At 39.0% G+C, this 21800-nt stretch overlaps 1 protein-coding gene across 1 annotated transcript in view; it reads right to left on the bottom strand.

Annotated features, from left to right (window-relative positions):
* Positions 1 to 21800, bottom strand: part of SPAG16 (sperm associated antigen 16) — a 339824-nt gene that overhangs the window by 139863 nt on the left and 178161 nt on the right. Inside the window, exons 11-12 of the mRNA XM_015867952.3 lie at positions 21450 to 21593; positions 4246 to 4431 (exon numbers count right to left, since the gene is read on the bottom strand). Coding sequence (XP_015723438.2) covers positions 4246 to 4431; positions 21450 to 21593 — 330 coding nt within the window. The remainder of the gene's footprint in view (positions 1 to 4245; positions 4432 to 21449; positions 21594 to 21800) is intronic.

Below are 21800 nucleotides of genomic sequence, written 5' to 3' on the forward strand. Positions count from 1 at the left end.
GTGTTGGGCGTTGTGAAAAATAACTACAAATCTAATGAAAAATATTTCATTTAAAAGCTTGAATAAGAGAAAGGGAAGAAAAAAGAAAGATGCGAATGTAAAAGATGCCCAAGAAAGATGGCTAACATCTGTGACTTCAACTTGCTTTGATGGTAAAAAGCAACCAGCTTGGCCAACTTGGAACGTGAACCAAGGGACATTAACTTCTTTACTGAGACCAAAGCAAAGCAAACAAAAAAGACACCAACAGAGCAGTTTAAAAACCTTTTAAATGTGCCTTGTGCTCCACTCTGTCAGACTATGTTAATAATAGTAGAGTACAGTATCATCATTTCATGGTATCATTCCAAGTGAAGCTATAGTTGATAAGGGGCTTCTAATTAAACAATCCATCCCTGCTTAGTTTCTTTTAAATGCACACTACCTTCTGAATTTCCCAAAACTAAAACGCAAACGCTTCTTATCAGAAAAAGTAAAACTAAACTCAGCAATGATCAAGTGGAGATGGGATACCAGAAGGCAAGACACTTCACATAGGCTTAGGAATGAATGAATGATGTACATATACCAAGAATTGATTTGTGACATATCTCACACTCCATGAAGGCAGAAAAACTCGTGATTTTGGGACAGAAAAGCACAAGTTGCCAACAATTATTTTGGTGTATATTTGAAAGAAGTAAAAGAACTTATTAAGAATACCTTACCAACAAGGTTATCTATTAGCAGTTGTACAGGACAATTACAAGTGATCATGCTATATATAAGTTTACTCCTGAATAAACACACCAAAAGATACTAGCCACGACTGGACATAAATGTTTTTTGAACACTTAAATAAAATTCTGAGCATGGGAGAAATAACAGGGACTTAACCAAAATTGATTCTGCTAGAACAAAGTGAAAATAAGTAAGTGGCAGATATAAAAACAGCCTACAGAAAGCATCAATGGTTCCCATTCTGAGACCTTTATTCACCTGGAGGTCTGCTGCAGGGCAGCACGGAATTACATTTCTCCATGACCTAATTCCACTGTGTTTTGCACTACTGAAAGGAAGCAGAGAAAAATGCAGAACTGTATCAATTACAACACAATGAATATAGTGGAGGGGGGAAAAAAAGCTTTCACATTAATTCTGAATGTTCTGGCCTTGGTGCAAATAATTTTTCAAGTTTAAAAAAAAAAATAACATTTTTTTGCATTTAATAGACAGTCTACGGCATATGTTTACAAAACTAAATAATCACCTGTGTTTACATGAGATATATGAAGTTCAGTTTGATTTGCATGTCAGAGATCAGGCTTTGAATCTCTGACGATATTTACAGTTGGATAATTGAAATTAATCCTACCAAAATGACTTTGACAGCCCTGAATTTATGGTCTGAGAAAACAATCCTAGAACTGTTTGCTGAGCTATTAACATGGCTGGCTATGTATTTTCAGTCTAAGCTACACTGATGAATAAAATCAATTTGCAAGTCAGAAACCTATTCCCTTCTTTTTCTCCCTCACCTTCTGTTCAAGTGGCTTCCTATAGATCATGAAGGAGATGGGATAATCTTGAAGAGAGAGATCTGGGTTTTGCTGCTTTGCTTCTCATTTTTCCAACCATTGTAAGTATGTTACTCATATTGATGTAAACTGTCAAGGAGGAGAACACTTAACCACAAAGCTACCTCATGTCATCCTGGCATGAATGGCATGTCGAGGAAAACACTTAACTACAAAGCTACCTTATGTCATCCTCCTGGTAGGAATGGCATTTGTGGCTCGAAATATGACAGAGCCTTCCAACCTGCCCAGAATAAAAAAGGCTTGAGAAAAACATCTATTAAAAATTAATTCAGCAATAGTTTCACCTCCTAATAAAGTAAAAATTAAGCACAGAGAGCACTCAATTTTCTTATCATTGGCAAACAATAATATAATTTAATAAAATGGCTGACAACCTTTTCCTATTCAAAAGGTCTTAGGCCCTGTATTATTTGGATTCCAATAATGGTTTTGGTGACTGTGCAAGTTGCACTTGGTTTTGGTACTAAAAGGGCAAAAAATCACTTTAAGGACACCAGGTTCTGAACCAAAGAAAAGTGTTGTAGGAATCTGAAAAGTTATCCTTATAGATTTCTGAGAAGATACATGTTCCTAACGTAAAACAGCAGCTTCATGAAATCTGGAATCAAAAAGAGAACTGCCAATGTTTACAAAATATAACTGCATACAATTCTAAGTATGTATTTACATATCCCTTTAGAGGTGATAGTTGACAACTTTGATGTTCATTTAACTTCCTCCTGCCCCTTCAATATGATGCTTTCCAGGAATACTTAAATTGGAAGCGGGCATACATCCAGAGATACATTAGGGATGAAAGAAAGCTCTCATTTATAAATGTTGCCTCCTTATTCACAGAAAGAATTAATCACAAGATTAAGCGGAGTAACTGTGATTCCTGATCATTATCCTATCACAAGCATGTTATCTCGTGCTCCGGCCCCTGTTCAGAGACAGCTTTGTGAGAGCTGGCAGACATCTGGAGTAGGAGAATTTTAAAGATGAGATAAGACATTCTAGGAGGATTCCCAAGCACTGCGAACCTTTGTGGCAAGCCTGCTCCCACCTTCCTGCCTTGTTGCACACACTCAGACCATAAAAAGCATCTGAAGGAGGTTACACGCTGATATGGTACGTTGAAGGCACAGCTGCCTTCCTTTTATCACAGAACTCCAGGCATGTAAACTTACTGGGTCACGCTGGACAACACCTAGGATTACTTCTGCCAAACTCAGCCAATTTACATAGCAATTAGTACTGCAAGCCAAAATAAATTCCAAGTTCCTTTCTATAGCATTTCTGTATACAAGTATAAATAAAACAACAATCCAAACTGAAAAAGACCAGGTTGCTTAATGAGGAAGTAACTTTCTCTTCTTGCCTCCCTCAGTAAATACATAAACCGTCATATACTTTCTCACTTGAATTCAGTCAACTTGGGCATAAAGTTTGTTGGCAGCTGACTGTTCTGCAGAATTACATCTTCAGTCAGGCTGTCTACAGCTTGAGATCATCACATCACAACAGACACTGCCTCCTTTGGCCATGGAGACTTTGGCATGACTTTAGGTCTCAATAATTATAAGCTGATATATAAACATTCCACATCATGGCTGCACTCCTTATTTTCAAATGTGAAATGCACTACAAATACACTAAAGGTAGAAATGAGAGTTGTTAATGAGTAGGAGGCATGGATTGGCAATGAAGATTTGCTTTGATATCTGACTACAGAAGCTTCTTCAGCTGAGAGGATACTTCAGAATGTCTAAATAAAATCTCCCTTGTGCAAATTCAAAACCATTTCGACATGAAACCAAGACTATTCTTAGTATTATTTCTTAAAAGTCATGCACATGTCCTAAAGGATAATCAAAGCATTAGAATGCTACAACAGATTAAGAAAAGAAGCAATGAACAATGCAACAGATTCCAGTCTGAAGAATTCTGTGGCCAGGCAACATTTAGTTGCTGAAAATCACACTTAACACAGTAGATTATTTTCAGTAACGCTGTTTCTAGGTTATCCATGAGTCTAGAAACATCGGCTCCAAACAGTATCCTTTAAGGCGTATCGCCTCAAGTACTACTGAAGATAGATGAGGAACTAATGATTAATAGGTAAGCAAAAATGTACTTGTATTTCTCTAAGTACCTTCATAAAATGCATTTGCCAAAGCAATAACGAAAATGAAGAGGTGTAGTTATTTATTAATCAGGAGTCACCTTGCCAAAACTTAAATAATGAATAGAATAAATTTCTACTTGTCCAACTTAAAATTCAAGCGTGTTGTATACTCGTAAGTTAAAAATATGAAATAGAAAACTCCCTTGTATTTTTGTTCTGTTACATTTTTACATTACATACCGAAGTTCCACAAAACTATGACCTTAAAAGCAAACAAGCAAAAACCAATAACAATAAAAACAACTGCAGAATAGCAGATGCCAAACAAAAGGAAACATTCTTCGTGGCACTATCTTAAGTCCTTCCCTGCTAATTTGAAAAGTCTTCTCTAATAAATTGTTTTTCTTGCACCACTCCCTTTAATCTACTCATGATCCTAAAGGAAAGTCCACAAGTTGGTATTAGACATCTCCCTCTCTGACTGGGATGAAGCATAAAGCACTGATTACTAATTACAGCTATCAAATAGACAGTAAAGAATCTCCAGTAATTCCTTACCTGTTGACATCCCATATTTTACTTGTGCTGTCCTTAGAGGCAGAAGCCACAAAATCACCACACGAATGCCATGAGCAGTCCCATACGGCTTGGGCATGTCCTTTCAAAGTCAAAACGCATCCCTCTTTTGAGAGGTCCCATATCCGTACTGTTGCATCTCCACTTGAAGTGACCAACTGAGTGCCACTGTTAGAAGGAAAAAGGAAGACAACTTCAGAAAGACTAGTTAAGTAAACAACAGTAGATTTTACATTAAAACATGATATTTAAAAAAAAGAAATACATATTTTCTGATACATCACAGGCAAAGTGGTCACATATTAAATACCAAGAGAACAACATATTGATAACAGGAAACCACTTCCAAAGTAGAATAAAATATCTTCAGGGAAGATTCTTTTTTTCATCTCCCAAATCCATACCTTTTTCTATATATGAATTATCATTTAATCATAACATACTTCTCTTCTGACTCACAACAGATAATCTCATGCGCTCACTATCTATTGACTTCAGATATGAGTACAGTTCCGCTGCATTTAAGCATGGACACGGCATGTCAGACTCAAAGCTCACCTAGTTCAGCAACCTACATTCTGTCACAAAAAGGAGAGGATTCTTAATTGGAAAATGCTAAGAATGAACATGTAGAGTGGTATAATACCCTCCCCAAAGTCTCTGTGTCTCAGGATTTCTTTGAGACAGACACTGTATATTGTCCTGAACAACTGTCCATAGGCTGGTTTTCTCATACTACCTATTTTTGAACATACGTACACCTCCAGTACCCACAATCTCTTGTGTTAATGAGTTCCAAAATGAAATCTGGCATTGCACAAATATTTATTTTCATGTCCTAAATACTTTCATTTGATGCTTTTAATCCTATTGGAATCCATTATGATGCAAAGTGAACAATGACTACACACGAACCCTCTTCGCAAGCCAGTAATGATACTACCACTCAGCCTATGGACTTATTCCTCACACCAAAGTCATTCCTTATCTTTGACCATATTTACCATCCTTTTCCACATCTTCTGAGATGAAAAAAGCACTGAGGAAACAGGTACTCAGTGGAGGTACCGAGCAGCACAGCAGTTCAGCAGTTCTTTCAGTTTTGTTCCTTATTCTGTTCATTCAATTGGCATTTTTAGTACCACTACACAGAAATCCTTCCTGAGTACCAATAACCAGCGTAGAGAAACTATTTATTTTCCTCATATATTACTTCACATTCATCTGCATGAATTTCATTGGCCACTTCACAGCCAACTTTTCCAAACTGAATTCCTCTCCTGCACTTTCTCTCACACAGATCCTTCACTTTTACTGCCCTCATTATTCTGATCAGCAAACTTTTCCACCTCTTTCTCTTCCAGTGTCCAAGATCATCCTAATAACTTCAGTCCCAGCACAGATCCCTGAGGGACACAAGTAATTTCTCCATTCAGAACATGACATTTTATTCCCATTCTTTCACCAGTTTTTAAGCTCACATGAGATTTTTCTTCTTTTATTCATGGCAGGTTTGCTTTTCTGAGTGTTTCTGTTGAATGACCTTAAGAATCTACTGAAAATCCAAGCAGACAGAATTGATGAGATCTCCCTCGTTCAAATGCTCAGTGAGCCCAGCAGAGAACTCTCATGGATTTGAGACAGTTTCCTAACTTGTGTTGAAATTTCCCAGTGTTTCAGTATAACAAATGCATTGAGCTATCCTGAAATGTTGCCCTTAATATCATTTATACCGGTCCTCCCCGTATAAAGGTTAGGTGGACTGATCTACATTCATCCCACACTCTTTTAAAACACTAAAAAAAAGTTAATTCACCTTAAGTGATACAAGTAATTGTGGAGGTTTCCTATTTTATTTATGGAAAAGTTAGTTAAAGGCCAGAAATCCATCAACCTTGGGTATTCAGACTAATTCTGCGCAGTTATCTCACCACCATCAATACAAAGATTTTGACAAAGCATGTATGCTTAAATCCTGAGTGAGGGCTGCAGGAGGAGACCCTGATTTCGTCAAGGAATAAATGTGTTTTCATTAATGGAACACTCGTCATTTTAATAACTCAAGCTACATCTCACTTGTGGAGACATAAAATTAGCAAAATGACAAATTATGGTACCCTTTATACATTTAGGAAACCAGAGCTATTTTAAAACAAATTCTGAAGCAGGTATAAAGTGGGACTGATGAAATCTATAATTGATTCAGAGGGTAGCAGGCACTGCCACTGTTGTGAATCACAAAAGAAGATTTATTGCTTATGCATTTTTTAATATATAATCCCCCAAATACCACATGAGGAACTCGTTCCTTGGGCTGAATTTTAAGAAGATACTGTCCAGGCAGTGATGAAAATCTTTCAGGAAACAGATATGAGCAGGAAGGTAGTTCAAATGGATTCAATTTGGCAATCTGTGGCAGGGGAAAGAGTTACAAATGAGGTTTAGCACTCCTTGCAGATCAAAGGAGAGCAAAGCAGAGACACAGAAACAAAAGCACAGCCGGTGGAGGAGAAGTTCGGAGGGACGGACTGATAGCAGCCTAGGGGCAGACGTGCTCAGAAGCAGAGGAATCCCAGCAGCCCAGCCACTGCAGCACGAGCTCCTCAGCATCCCCCTCTAAACTGCATCATCACTCTGCACATGTGAGACAAGGTTATCTGAAGAAGAACAAAAGCATTAGGGAAAGTTGTTTTTTTCCTCAATGATTTTAATGATTGAGCCTGTCAGTCTATAACACCCATGCAATCCTCTACAGAAGGACTGATCTGAAAACAATATTTTTAGTAAAATAACATATGGAAAGGCACCACTGTATGCTCAGCCTTAAGTTCACCAGCAGCTTTATACACACCTCTATTTCAATTTGAAATTGATCACTAACAGAGAAGGTCAAATTAATTCTGTTCAGAATGTATATACAAGAGGACAGTAAACAGTTTTAATTATCTTCTTTTTAACCAAACAAATCAAGGAGACAGAGCACATATCATTAGGGAAGAACAAGCAAAAAATCCTATCCTTTTTGGTCACTTCACAAAGGAGTGTCAATGAGATCTGTAATCCCTAAACCGTTTCTATGGATAGGATCATTCCTCCTAATAGTAAATAGGCACAGCTCTACTTTCCAAGGGAATTTTTAATGGATTCCCAATTGATGCCATAAGCCCACTATTCCAGAAAGTTATATTACAATATTTCAGGTGACTGATTACACTCATGAAATAACAAAAAAAAGCACAGGCAATTAGTACACTGATGGTGCAGCCCTATACATAAAGACCAGTAGAAGTGCCTCACTGCTATGCTGTGGGATATGGGTTCTGCAGGTAGAGCTGAACCTTGTGGCTCTCCAGCAGGTTTACAGAAGCTTCATCTGAAGATGGTGGAGCCAGCAGGCTCTTCTGCTTCCCTACATCAGCTGCCAAGCAGCACCACAGGCCCCATCCTCCAAATTGCACACAGAATGTCTTTTACCAACCAAAATAACCAATATCCAGCTGCCTGAGACCTTCCTCTTTCAGCCAGAGTGACAGTTTTTCATAACCTCCACTGAGCACCTCCTCTGCTTTATCTCAAATCCTGGTGCACAGACGTTACATTTGCTTCCTCTACACTTCACTTGGTAAATAACAGCAAGGTAGACTTCTCTGCCCGCCATATCCCATCCTCAGGGTTAATCTCAGGCATATGAGCTTCAGCAGATGCCAGGGACAGTACTGCAGATCAGCTAACAATTTTGTTGCTGTGTTCTACACTACATTAAGTGAACACAGCACATCTGTGGCACTAGCATTTGTATGTACGATTTATGTAGTGGCACGGACGCACCTGCAGCTCTGCAGACAAAGTAAAATGCAGTTCCTTTCTCAAAACAGTCCCAGCCTAAATCAAAAGGAGGTGAGCAAAGCCCTATAAGCAGTGCAGGCAAATACTGGTTCTCAAAACAACATGCTAAGACAGCACTTGTGTTCAAGTTGTGTTCTAGAAGAGCTGCAGCAGCAGGTAGCCTCAGACTGGAACTCAACAGCACATCAACATCAGCAGCTCATCAGCTACTTTTAACCACACCGTCTAAAGCGCTATGGGATTAATGGCCTTTTACTGTGGCAATTGAAAAACATTTTAAAATCAATTTTAAGCAACTGGAAAAATTGTGTTTCTTATTTAGTTCTATTTGTGCAATTATTCCAAAGCAAAACTCTAAAAGCCACTGGACTATCTGCAGTATCAAAGCAGGTAGACCCTTTGCATGGCAAAATCCAAGGGCAGCACTGTAAATACTGTTAAAAATTAGTTTAATTTTGCTGACATTACATGCTAAGCCAGAGCAGAAAGAAGCATCTACTGCACAGCTGCTTCCTTCACAACTCTTATTAGAAAAAAAATGAATTGATCCATGAAAACCAGAACTAACGAAGCCTGAATATCTATGGAAGTGCATTTTGCCTCTTAGCACCATCACCTTAGCTGCTGATTCAATATAAATACTGGGAATTGACTGATCTTTCAGACTTCAAGCTTTGTCAGAATTAGCCTGCGGGTTAGAAGTTACTGGTGAGCATGGGAAATTGTGTCAGGAACCGGCGCAGAGGATGAACATAGAAGGTGTAGGGAGCACGTCCTTGTAAGCCTCATTTTCCTCAGAAACAAGGTTAAAGACAGTGAGGCAGAATAATAACAATAGGAAAGCACAGACCTACCACTAACATCACAAGAAAGCAGTATCTCATTTCTTCATTTGATACTACATGCAACACAAAGGATGCAAATGCCAAGCATGAGTTCAAGCAGCAGTCGCTGTTACTCTTCTGTCCTACTATGCTGGTCTCTCATCTTTTTTATTAAAGCTTCCTTGAAGCTGCAATTTCATGGCTGCAATGCTTTAAATATAACATGCTCCTACTACCACAACAAGATTCCCAGCATGATACATACAAATTCTACAGAATGACTTTAAGTTGATGATAAGCACAACCTAACCAGTCCTCCAAATTTTAAAGCATTTTCCCTTCCTGAACTGAGTACTGATGGCAGAAGTTGGCATATCCAACGATACACAGACAGAAATAGCATTTCACCTGGTGTTTCCCACTGCTCTGACCAGCTTGTCTCTGTCACAGTGTATAATTAGTCCTTTATTTCAGGGCTCTGGCCTGCTCTAAATGCAGACTACAGTTCTGCACCCAGGATCACTATGATGATATTTTGTCACGTCCACAAGGTTGCACATTGTTCCAAGCTCAGGTTATAATCTACACAACCCACAGTCAGACCTGCTACATCGCAATCCATTAGCTTGCTAAGATTAGCTTGGTCCCTCTGCAGAAATACGGAGTGCGTTACCATTCACTGCAGGCTAGTCTTTTTAAAGTACAAAAAATGAGCTAGCTGTCTTTCAATGTCATGTAATTAAGAACAGTTAAATGAGATTGTAAAATAATTTAGGCACCTGGTAGAAGGCAGTCTTAGCTCATACAAAATAGCCTTCTAGGAGGCTTTGGAAGCATACCAGGTAAGGAATAAAAGTGAAAGGATAAAACTAGCTACAATACTTGGAAAGCAGAGGTAGCAAAATGCACAGACAGCAGGCACAGGACAATGCAGGGCTCTGTGGACTTGAAATCCAATGAGTAATTACCTTTACAACAAATAAAGTTTTCATGAATAAAGTTTTCACATCTGGTATCCCATATGACAACTGCAGACCCAACCAGCCATGACATAAGAGCACTTTACTAGAAGTGGAGGAGCTCATACTAGCTTGACCAGGAAGAACATCATTGCAAATGCTGCTTACAATGAAGGCAGATGCAGTTTCTGGCCATACAGCTGTGCCATCTTGCTTTAGGATATTGCCAAAAACTAACATGTTTTCCCTTAACTGTTATCTGTTCTACACCAATAAAATAAAATGTTTTCCCTCATCAGAATCTGTATCAGTTGAACGTTTCCTATACAGTATTACGTTTTAAAAACAAATCAGAGTAATTAAACCACATAAAAACATGCACAGTGCCAATCAATAGCCATAAAATACATTAAGCAGCATGTTAATAGTGTGCAGTGCTTAATATCAACACCCATCTCATTCAGCAGGTCTTTTTTTCCTCATTGGAGAGATTCCAAAATCTCAAATTCTAATGAAGGGCTGTTGATGCAGGCAAAAGTGTGGCTTGGAAGGAGTTCAGATACATGAATCCCACGTACAGAGCAGATTTATGATCCACATTAACGATGATAAACTTGTGCCACAGTTGCTCTGTAAGGCAAAGTTGTGTATCAGCCATTTCTAATCCATTATCAGTCCCAAATGGCTGTCCAGTGATGCCTAATTCCAGTCAATGGGCAGTAATGAAACACAGTCATCCATCTCATTTGCATGCTTCTACAAAGCATCATTTTTAAGCTGCATATTTATATGCATAGAGAGTTCAGAGAATACATAAAAATTCCCTACTTTGTGAGAAGTTCTGCTCTGACATTTGAACATTTCCCAGGAACTTGGAAGAACAACTCATGCTGTGGAATGATGTCTTGGTAGCAAAAGCTCAAGGAAGTGCACATGACAGTGCACTAGTGCTCATATTCTGGGCAACTGCTGATCTCAGAGCCATGCCTTGCAGACAAGAATATGCCCAAAGGCGGGGGATTAGCTGGTGGAGGCAGCAATCAATAACAAATAAAGGCGTGAGAATGAAGGAGGAGTTAAAATGCTGAATATTAACACAATCCCGGGTATAAGAAAAAGCAGCATACCAAATTCCATCCTTCAAGACAACGGCTTCTTATGAGGCCATGCAGTCTAATGTCTGAATGATCAAGGGGGAGAAAACAATAAAACCAACAACCCAAACACCAGAAGTCCAAACCCAGCTCCTTTTAAAGCTGATCCATGACATGGACACACACCGTGGCCCTCTTTCTTTCTGGCTTCCATGTCCTTAGTGCATACTTATGACCAATTTGAATTCATCCACAACTGAAAGCAATAACATAAGATGCAAGCCTGGAAAGAAGGTTCATGGCAAGAAATCCAAAAACTCCATGGGCTAGTTTCAAAACACACTGCCCAAGGGTTGGGGAATAAATTACATATGCTTTACTAAGGAAACATATTAAATACTAAAGGAACACATTCCACTATACAGTGGAAGAAAACAAGATCAAGAACTAAGAAAGCATAATGAAATCCTTGCAAGGGTTAATTTTCTACAGGTGAACTAAAATATCCCATTTTAATTTTCAGGCCAGAAGATTAATGGAACAAGTCTACCATATTATTAAAAACAAAAAGCAAGGAAGAGGAGACAAAAATACCAGACACCTTCAACTCAAAATAGAAATTAAACTCAGTGTGAATACTTACACAAAACCTCATTCTCCTATCTTGAAAGGGATGCTTCCATATGATTCAATTTTATAAAAAAAAATAAGCATTCAAATATTTTGGATTTACTTTCAACTCAAATATCTCATAAGCTGCCTCACAATTGAATTGCCTTTCTCTAGTCAACTCTAGCACGTTAATGTCTCTTATTTTAACTGCTACACATTAGGAAATGCACATTTTAACATAACAAACATAGACATCTCTCCTTACCTACTCCACTAGAAACCCTTGCAGCAGACTTTAGGGACAAAGCAATTGCCTTTATTGCACAGAAGAAAACAATAATGAAACAGGAATGTTAAAGACGTCAAGATTATAATTGCAAACAAAGAAACATAACACAAAAGATTCTATTATAAGAGATATTTTGATGTGTATAACAACCTTGGAAAGAGCTGGAGTAAGATGTTTAGCAGAACCACAAGATTAGATTGACAGCACTGCAAACAACCCAAGAAATAAATCAGTTAGCTTTTAGTATTTTAACTCCAAACTCTCAAGCACCAATGTAGTTACAAAATGATCCTGAATTACCCAAAGCCCAGAGCCTTCTGAGGGAACAGCACCTTTTTCTCAAAACCAAAGCCAATGACTCAAATATCTGCAAAACACCATAACATGGGCAGCAGCTGTACTGGGAACAGCTGAAACTAAAAGCCAGAGCGAAGTGGACAAAGAACTGCTTTGAAGAGCTATCAAATTTCAACCAATGTTGAAATTCATAGAGCATATTCATGGCTCCACTGAAGCAAATTCACACCATCAGAGAATGCCACATGCCTATAAGGTTACCTATAAGGTAACATTTACCTTATAGACAAGCTAAGAATTTAAGTGACATCATATAGGTAAGACAGTTAAACAGTAATGTAAATAATGCTATATGAAGACCAGCTATCTTTTTTGTACCATTAGGAGTTCAAACGCATTTAAGGTCATATGTTACAGGTATGAAGACTTAGGTCCTTTAAAAGGAGGCTTCAAGGAGATGCTTTGCTTTTGCAATGGAGGAGCAATGAATTCACAAGTAACAACTGCATTATATTATCTGAGAGAAAAGAAAGAAAGGTGCAAATGCACAGGAAGGAGATGAGAGAAAATAAGCCCTGTAAGAAATCCCAAAGAATTCCTGAGTTTGAATTGAACTGTTTGATTTGACCAAATTCAAATCCATTACTGCCGTATTTAAAACTGTTTTCAAGACAAAACCAAAGCGACAACATCAGTCCTTTGGAATTCTCTCTCAATTTGTCATGGAAAATTGTTTGAAAAACGCAGCCAAGGACTGAGTTTTATTTAAGAGAATTCATGCATGTGAGACTGGCCAGACATCAAAGAGAAAACATCAGTGGTTAAATATTTACTACGCAGAAAAGCAGAGAAATACCATCCAATAAAACATATTACATAATTAAATATCTCTTGCCTTTACACATTATTTATTTTGTGAGGGAGACGTAATCCCTCCTCAAACCCCTAGGAGCACAAACAAACAACTGGTTCCAGCAGAAAGCTCCAAAAATGAAGCCTTAATGTTAATCCTAGGATTCATTTTCCAAGCTATTGGCACTTGTGGCTGTGACCCTGCACCCAGCCCCTGGCTGGAGAGATGGGATGTTGCGCCATGGCTTTGGCCTGAGGGCTGGTTGGGCACTGAGCTGCTCGGGGGCTGTCACTGGGGTGCTGCTCTGAGCCATTCCCACGGCATTCCATCAGTCCTTATGATATCCTTCTGAAGCAAGATCGCCTCCAACTCTTTTTGTCAGCATCTTACAGGCACGTTAACCATCTGTTGTTGCTTAGCTGCTCTCTTCTGCTGACAGCAAACCACCATTAGGACAGCACTAGCTCTGGGGAACAAGGGACAAACCTAAGTTGGTAGCTTGCTTGCAGGCTCACATAAACATCCTGTGAAAGGGAATTTACGTTTCAGAAGCCACATTCCTTTCTCCTTCCCCCAAGAAAACAGGAAAAAAAAAGTTATGCCTCTCTTTACACACATAAAAAAAGGAAAGTAACATGTAGGAGACAAAACATACAAACAAAAGAATAAACCAGCTACGCTGTCCACGACATTTACAACTACAGCTCCTTTACAATACACAAGAAACATAGAAAAGACATAAAACAATCGGTGGCAGCATCTTATAAATCCCTAAAATGCAGGAGACCTGACTTCACTTCAGATGCAAAGAAGCCCCCAAGCCTACTGCAAACCACTCACACAACAACCAGACTGCGGGCATTGGAAACAGCTCCTGTTGTAACACAGCTTTTACAAGTCTGAGCCATATGTGCAAATCAGCAGCAATATCTAACAAGGCACTCAACAAAATGGTACTGATATGAACTTGTTCTTAGGAACAGGATGGCAGTTTATCCTGAGTTTTGCACGAAGATTTCCAGATGTTAAACTTTAAAAGTCAGTTGCTGGAAACAAGTGTGTAAAACCACCTGGGAAGGAAACCACAGAGTGGCTTCATCAAATGGCAGCATTTGAAATACACATTTGGACGGCTCAGTAGGAACTGCTCCTTCTGTCAGCTGGCTTCCTCTCCTGGCCTGTCATCAGCAGCGCTCTCTCCTGCTGCTTGCTGAATTATTGTAATGGAGATATTATTAGCAAATCACTAACTTGGAGTGGTCAATATTTCCACCAACAAAGAAGAGAAGCCAAAGATGGTTTTCCAATAAAGTGCAGTCGTTCTGGGTGAAAAATGAAGCCTATTCAGTAACCACCTTATGGAAGCGCAGATTGTTTGCTTTTAAAAAAAAATCAATGTAATGACAGACTTTTAAGGTTCCTGATATAAAAGAAACACGTTGCATTTTGGATTTTTGACCTGCAAAAAAAGAAGCTTTGAACAGCTTTTAAAGGACAGTTCTGGTAAGTGAAGAATTCATTTAGACAAGTAGTGCACATTCCCAACAGAGCTCCACAACTGAAGCAGCTGAGCCTCAAATTCAAGTCTTACACAATAGCAACTTGTTGATTTCTTCCTATTAGTTTGGAAAACTGTATTTCTTTCAAGTAGATGCAATAATCCTTGTAGAAAGCTACCAGCCTAATTACGAATGACTCTGAAATGTAATGATGCAGATGGCCCACAGTCTGCTGGTACAACCAGCACCAAGACAGAAGATAAGGTGGAGAAGGGTGACTCGACAACAACAAAAACATCTAGGAGTTTGGACATCTGCTTGATATCTGGGTTACATAAGGAAATGCTCCTCAGCACGGCAGGCACAGCAGAAAAAAAGGCCAGTTCTGCACAACAAAACAGCATCTGAATGTGTAGCAAAGTTACAGTTATGCCCATCCCATATTTCCCAAAGGCACATTGCAGAATTGATCTCTGAAGGAAAATAAAACAAGATACACATATCGCTTTTTCTTAAAGCGCATACTCACCAACAGTTAACACGTCACTCTGAAATGATATAAAGCTTATTATAGATACACATCCCAGAAAGCCACAGAGAAGAACCAGCAGTTCCACGTGCCAGAACAGATTAGTATGGGTAGAAACATTTGGCTTGTGAGAGTGGGTAGAAGGGGAAAATTTTTAATCAAATCCATTACCTGGTTATCGATTTCTTTTTGCCAGACTGATCCTGTAGAATACTTATAAAGCTTCTGACATTGAGATGTTTGGCCAAAGATATTGGATTAGTCTAAGCAGAAGCTGGGCTTCTCATGTAATCTCTCATATTTCATTTATATGTGATTTATTCCTTTGTCCAGCAGAGGCTTTTTATTGATAAAAAATAATGAGATTGAGAATCCCAGAGGAAATGTAATGCCCACCCACTCAAGCATGCTTGAGAAGTAAAAATAGTAGGCTTTGTTGGCTTGAGAGAGGATGACGTTATGCAAAGACTGTTTCCTTGCATAAGAAGTTTGAAGCTTGCCAAAGACTTCTGAAATAAACCAAACTATGTTTGAAATTAAAATGTTATCATGCTTGAAAACACCAAATCCTACACCATAATGTTGCATGCCGAGGAACTGACTAAAAGATTACTCAAGTAGTCTTTTCCCTGCAGAATAAATGAATGGAGTTTCCTGTATGAGTTCAGTTTGACGAGACGTTGTATCAGATGTGTAGCCTGCTAAAAGGGATGCGTTACACACAGCCTGTGAGGTGACTGAACAATCAATCACAACACTCACAAGAACTTTCTAACCATTGTCAAATTGAATATGTAACCCGGTAACTGGAGGCTTTGTTGAACTGCAGGAGAACCAAAGATTCTCTAATAAATTAAATCATTATGCCTTTGTAACAGAAATACTGCTCAGAAGTCCTACAGAAAATGTGCAGGTCTATCTCAAATTTCTTTAACAGCTACTAAAAGTAATAAAAGGATAAATAAAAAACATCTGCTTCTGTAGGAAATCCTGAATAGGGCTTTAAAGCACCTGTGTCAAGGCACAAATCAGAAAAATTCTGTTTCACTGATAGCCAATGGAGACCTTTGTGATTAACACCAGTCTTACAGCTCTTTCTTATGTTAATTTTTAGAGCAGAATTAACTTTTAAGTCTCGGCCTTATTCTCTGCAGAAGGTGCTACTCAATGTTTATGGCTAAAAAACTAGCAGAAAAAGTCTTCTAAAGGTCATAATTCATGGACCATTTATTTACAGCCACCTCTAAGCTCCCATCACCAAGAGGACCTTACTGAGAAGTTCTCAAATACAACAGGAGCTCTCCTGACCAGTCTTTGTTTTTGAATGCAGAGCTCTTATCAGTGACGTCTCTGAAACCATCTCAGACCAAGGCTTTAGTGTGGCATTAGAAACTATTCAAATACTCTTAATGTGACCAAAGAACCAAGCTATGCTCAGTGTGTCAAACCATTTCATTTGCTGAGGCTTCTGGGTCACATATAGTGTTAGTTATCTAAAAGAATATCACTTGCAATACATAACCGCACAGAATCCAGCCATTTGTTTTAGTGTCAGGTTATCCATCTCACTCTCTTCAAACCCTGAAGCTGTTTCTTCAGCGAGCACTGATGTATGAGCACATTATTATTGTCAGGAAGGCTGGCATGGATCAACGCATCAGTATCTACCAGTAATAGAGCCCTCCTCACCACTTTGGTCAGTAGGGAGCCAGGAGCTGCAGAGGTAAGGGATGAAAAAAGAGGAACGCTCCTTATTTGCAATTCACCTTGATAATCAAAGCACTCCACCTCTCAAGCTACACAACTGTGTCCACCGTGAGATGCTGAAATTGTACATATATCTGCCAAGCTGTCGAGTCTTGTTTTCGCTCCTCAGCATCTCCCTCCTTCTCCAAGCACAAACCTTCTGGGACTCAGCAAGCAGAGAGCAGGGTCAGATTCTGCCCAATACTGTTGAAAAACTGATCACAGCTGTCTTGAAATCCTGCTCGCTCCTCCTTCACATGAATGTCCCCCCAACTAAACCCAGCCTCTCTTCCCCACTACTCCATCAGAGGGTTCTCCATGCCCTCCCTCCATTCCTCAATTACCACCTGACTTTAAGATCAGTGCTTTCCTCCTTTCATATTACAATTCACCTCTACGTAGGTTTTGTTTTGTTTTAAAACAAGCCCAATTAATGAAACAATAAAAAAAAAAATAAAATAAATCATGTTAAAATAAAACCAAGGGCTTAACTGAGCAATAACTCATGTCAGTTTCTCGGTTCATTCTGACTTTTCAATTCTTCTCAGGAATTTTTTATTCCCTACTTTTTTTATCTTTACAAGTTTCTGTGCAATGAGGAAATGGGTTCCACTCTAACAGTCCTACATCCAGAGTTTCACATATATCATTCACTGCCCTTCAGAGCTGAGAATGTATTCATTATCTTTCTTTCATTCAGGATCTCCGGTAACGTTTTTGACTTGGGAAGCCACCATAGTACTCAGGCACTCACAGCACCACATAGAGTGGAAAAAGATTATTCCAAGCATCCAACTGTATTTTCCATATTATATCCTATACTCCTCATACCTTAAAGTTCCCCTGAAGCCACAGCAAAGTGAAAGCAAGCAGCTTTTGGCTGCTTCTACATTGCCCAATGCAAGTTCAGTAGCAACTCTGCACTGCTTGGCTTTATGCAGTTGGAAGAGACCTTGGTTTTAAAGGCCAGCACTTAGAGCTTTCTGCAGACCAAATATTAATACACATTTCATTGCTGATCTTCACTAACCTCTCAGTCACTTCAGGAGCACCAAAATCTCTGCTGTCAATAGCTTCCTCTATGTTCTGCAAAATGCCCTAAAAGCTTCTGGATAATTCAAGCCCAGCTGCAAATATTAATTCCTCCCTACCCTTTATTCAAGGCCTCTCATCCACCTTCTTAAGACATTTAGCTAATTTTTGCTGAATCCTGTCTTTGCATGACACTTTCCTATCCACGCACGGGTTTTTGTTGATGTAACATCACCTTTTTTAGCTTTGACAGACACAATCTAAAGCTGCTTCTGTTCTAGGAGAACATGGATCATGCTTTTGGCTCAGCATCTCATCTTTCTGTTGCTCTGACCTCATCATCTCCTTTTTCCAGGGTACTGATCATAACTCCCTTTATTTGTAAGATACGTGATGATGCACTTACTCTTTTTCCTCTCCCCTAATTACCAAGAAGACAATCCCCACCTGCCGTTTTCCAGCAGCAACAGAACTCACAGGAAATCCATGCAGCTCAAGATAACTGTTGTGGCATTTGTTGTTACAATAAACAAAGCGATAGCAGTTTTGATTTCTTTGCTCAGCAACCCCTTGAGTTCAAATAGCGACTGAAAAGATGCAAGCAATTTGGCCTCTGTCTCAGGTGAACAGGAGGCTACGAGGAGCTGACAATCTGACAGTTTTCAGTGCAAGTTTTAAACAGCTTTCAGAACCTACCGTTGGTGCTGTTTTGTTTCCCCCCCCAATTCAAAGGTTTGTAAATAGCAATTCAGTGTATTCCACAGAGGGGAATGCTTGCAGGAAAAGGGGTACAAACACTACACAGGAGTTGACCTGTTGAATATTTATAAATGCATTAAGGATACTACACATTAATACAGACAGACATATGTGCTTCGCACAAATATAGTGCTCTACAGTTCACCAGAACTTTCTAGGACATTAACACATCACCGCTATACCACAAAGCTTAATTTTCCAGCCATTCAGGAATGGTAGTGATGAAGGTAAGTAAATCCAGTACATGCCCTGAAATATCTTAGTGCAATCAGACTGAAGTTCTCGAAGGTATAGCAAAAACATCCCTATCCTATTTGTTGGAAACTCTCAGCAGATGCAGCTTTCACCTACTACCCCAAACAACTCAGTCCAGCTGATGTCTATAGGCAGACTGCATAGCTCTTCAGCTAACAAGTTCACATGGATGGCTGTGGCAGCAGTCATTCAGGCTCCCTCTCTCCTTCATAAAAGATGGAAAATACCCCTATAGCAGTAGCATAATTCCTGTGATAGTTTACAGCAGTGGCGGGCACTTATAACAGCTAATTCATCTACAAAGTACCATTCAGCCAGACTGGAGTCAAAAGTGTGTTTGTTTTTGAAGTTTGACCAGTTGCCATCCAACCTTCAAAGAGGAAGCACTGTTCTCCTCCCTCCATCCAGCTACTGAACTCTGTTGATGACTGGACCTGTTTGAAGTTCTACTTTTATTTGAAAAGCTCAAGGCAAAATTCTGCACTCAGATCTGCAGAGCGTCACAACTGATGTTCTGCTCTCCTTGCACACATGGAGCCTGTCTGTTCCTGCTCCAGTGCCCTGGGAACCACCACCATGCAGAAAGAACCTATAGGGAACAGATTCTTTTTACAGATGGAAAAGCATCAGGCACAGTGTAACAACACAACATATAGACAAGAGATCCAACACATCATGTGGTCTCATCTACCCACTACATACAGAATACCTAAAGGTGGAGATTGGTCTGAACCTGATTTTATAGACATAGAAAATAAAAATTAGAGGACAACAATGGAAGAATGTAAAAGTGAAGGAACTTAACCCATACTTCCATATCACAATTAAACAACCCAGACAGAAATAGTTTTCAACTCCTGGATGAACATCCTACTGAATATTTGAAACAGAAATAATACGAGGCTATCGATATTTGATTCCTCAAAACTTTCCTGAGAACTTTCCATTTCTACTTCGTTATTTTCATTTCTGGAATACCTGATGTACAGGAGGGAGAAAAAAAAAGTATGATTAAATGCCTTCTGTCACATTATATATTTTCTCCAGTAACATAAGACAATATTGTAGAAGCACTGCTTTTGAATCACTCCAGAGCATTCAGCAGGAGTCAATTTATACTGCAAGTGAATAATGATGTACCTCAACTCATTTTAATTTCAATAATTGAATGAGAAATAGGAAAGTCTATTGAAAGGACTGTATTCCGGTCAAAGACTAATGAGAAAACAGTTTTGAGACTTTGAGTCAGCGGGCGTCATGGTAACAATGCATTATCGAAATCTGATTAGCATGCCCAGCAGCTTTATAAATGATAACATGCTCTTCTAATTGTATTTCCTTTTCTTTCCCTATGATGAGTTTTATATTCATAACTGGTAAGAAGCAAGGCAATGTTCTGTTCAGCTAAAAGTTAGTCTTAGGATGTCCAGCATGCTCACAAACTTGGTGCAACTTGTCACCGTACTGGGAAAATTTTTCCTATGGTCTTAACATAAGAAGGTGAGACTTCATTTCTCTCCTCTTCCCATCTGAACTATAAGGGATTTTGAAGTCATGTATCACTCCTCCCTTTCAATTCCATGAGACTGCTTCTAAGGGTAGACACATGAAATAGAATATCGTGAAACATGAGTGTCTTATGAAAAGGAACTATGTTTCACCAGAGGAAAGGGTGCGAATGTAAAGCAGATGGGCTTAAAATCTGACCCAGGAAACATTACTCCAGGTTCCTGAGGTTTTGACAGGTAGGATTTTAGAGTGTTTGGAGGACAGCACACACATTTAACTCAATACAGTATCAAAAATAGTGAGGAATTACGAAGTTAAATAGGATTCTTTTCCTTCTCATGAAGGAATGAAATAATACAGATTAATAAATACAATGAAAATAGGAGGTTAGATGCTTAGTAATACTCCTCTTATAGGATACTCACCTCGTTAACAGTAATAAACTCTATCACAACTGCAGCCTCAAAAATGTTAAGCAAAATCATTTCAATATGCAGAGACTCAGTCTTAAAGCAAGAAACATTTTCTTACAGTAGGAAAGCACTATTTTCTTCAGAACAATCAAGAAATGTACTAAACTTCTGGCTTATTTCCAAGGACCACCGCACCCTAAATATCTGTTTCTTAGTATCCACATTCAGGTTATTAATTCAGCTTTGATTCTGTATAAAAAAAGGAGAAAAGCTCATGCTCTTATTCTCCAGGTTAAGCTAGGATTCATCCAGTCACGTGACAAATGATACAGGAAAACAAATTTTCAGCATTTTTAATGATGGAAACATGTTTGATAAAATGCACAACCACAAGGAATATGTGGTCAACTTGATCTAAAAGCTTATTACTCATTACGTGCACTGGCACGTGAACTAGGTTTAAGACGTACATAATACTAAAAGCAATCAATGTTAAGTCAACACAGCGAAAGCCAGAGGAACACTTATCTACATGTTTGGAAATTCAGCAGAGAGAGCAGGGTTACACTGAGAATAGAAAGTCATCAAAGCAGGCCAGTGAGAAAAGAAAGAGCAAACAAGCACTCCCCAGAAGAGATTAGTGCTCATTATGGGGACTGTTTGCACTAACCTTGGATGGAAGCAGCAGCCCGAAACCCAATCAGTGTGACCTTCACCCACCATGATGATGCTCCCACCAGCTAAAGCCCACATTTTCCAGAGGTGGTCATCACTGCCAGTGACTACCATGTCTTTCAGAGGATGTGAAGCCAAGCTGCAAAACAAAAGAGAGGCAGGTCATATTCTGTATCAGTATCATTTCAGCAACATCTAAACGTGACTGCTTCTGGATGGACTAAATAAACAACGTGATGCTCTCTATCACAATCAGAATTTAAAATACATGCTATGTAGATGAGTTTCTGCTTCTACTGATGAAAAGAGCAGAACATGACTGACATCTATGAAACCAGAGTTGTTT

Source organism: Coturnix japonica, chromosome 7 (assembly GCF_054131305.1).
Source record: "Coturnix japonica strain WE chromosome 7, WE-NBRP24, whole genome shotgun sequence".
In the NCBI taxonomy this organism is placed as follows: domain Eukaryota; kingdom Metazoa; phylum Chordata; class Aves; order Galliformes; family Phasianidae; genus Coturnix; species Coturnix japonica.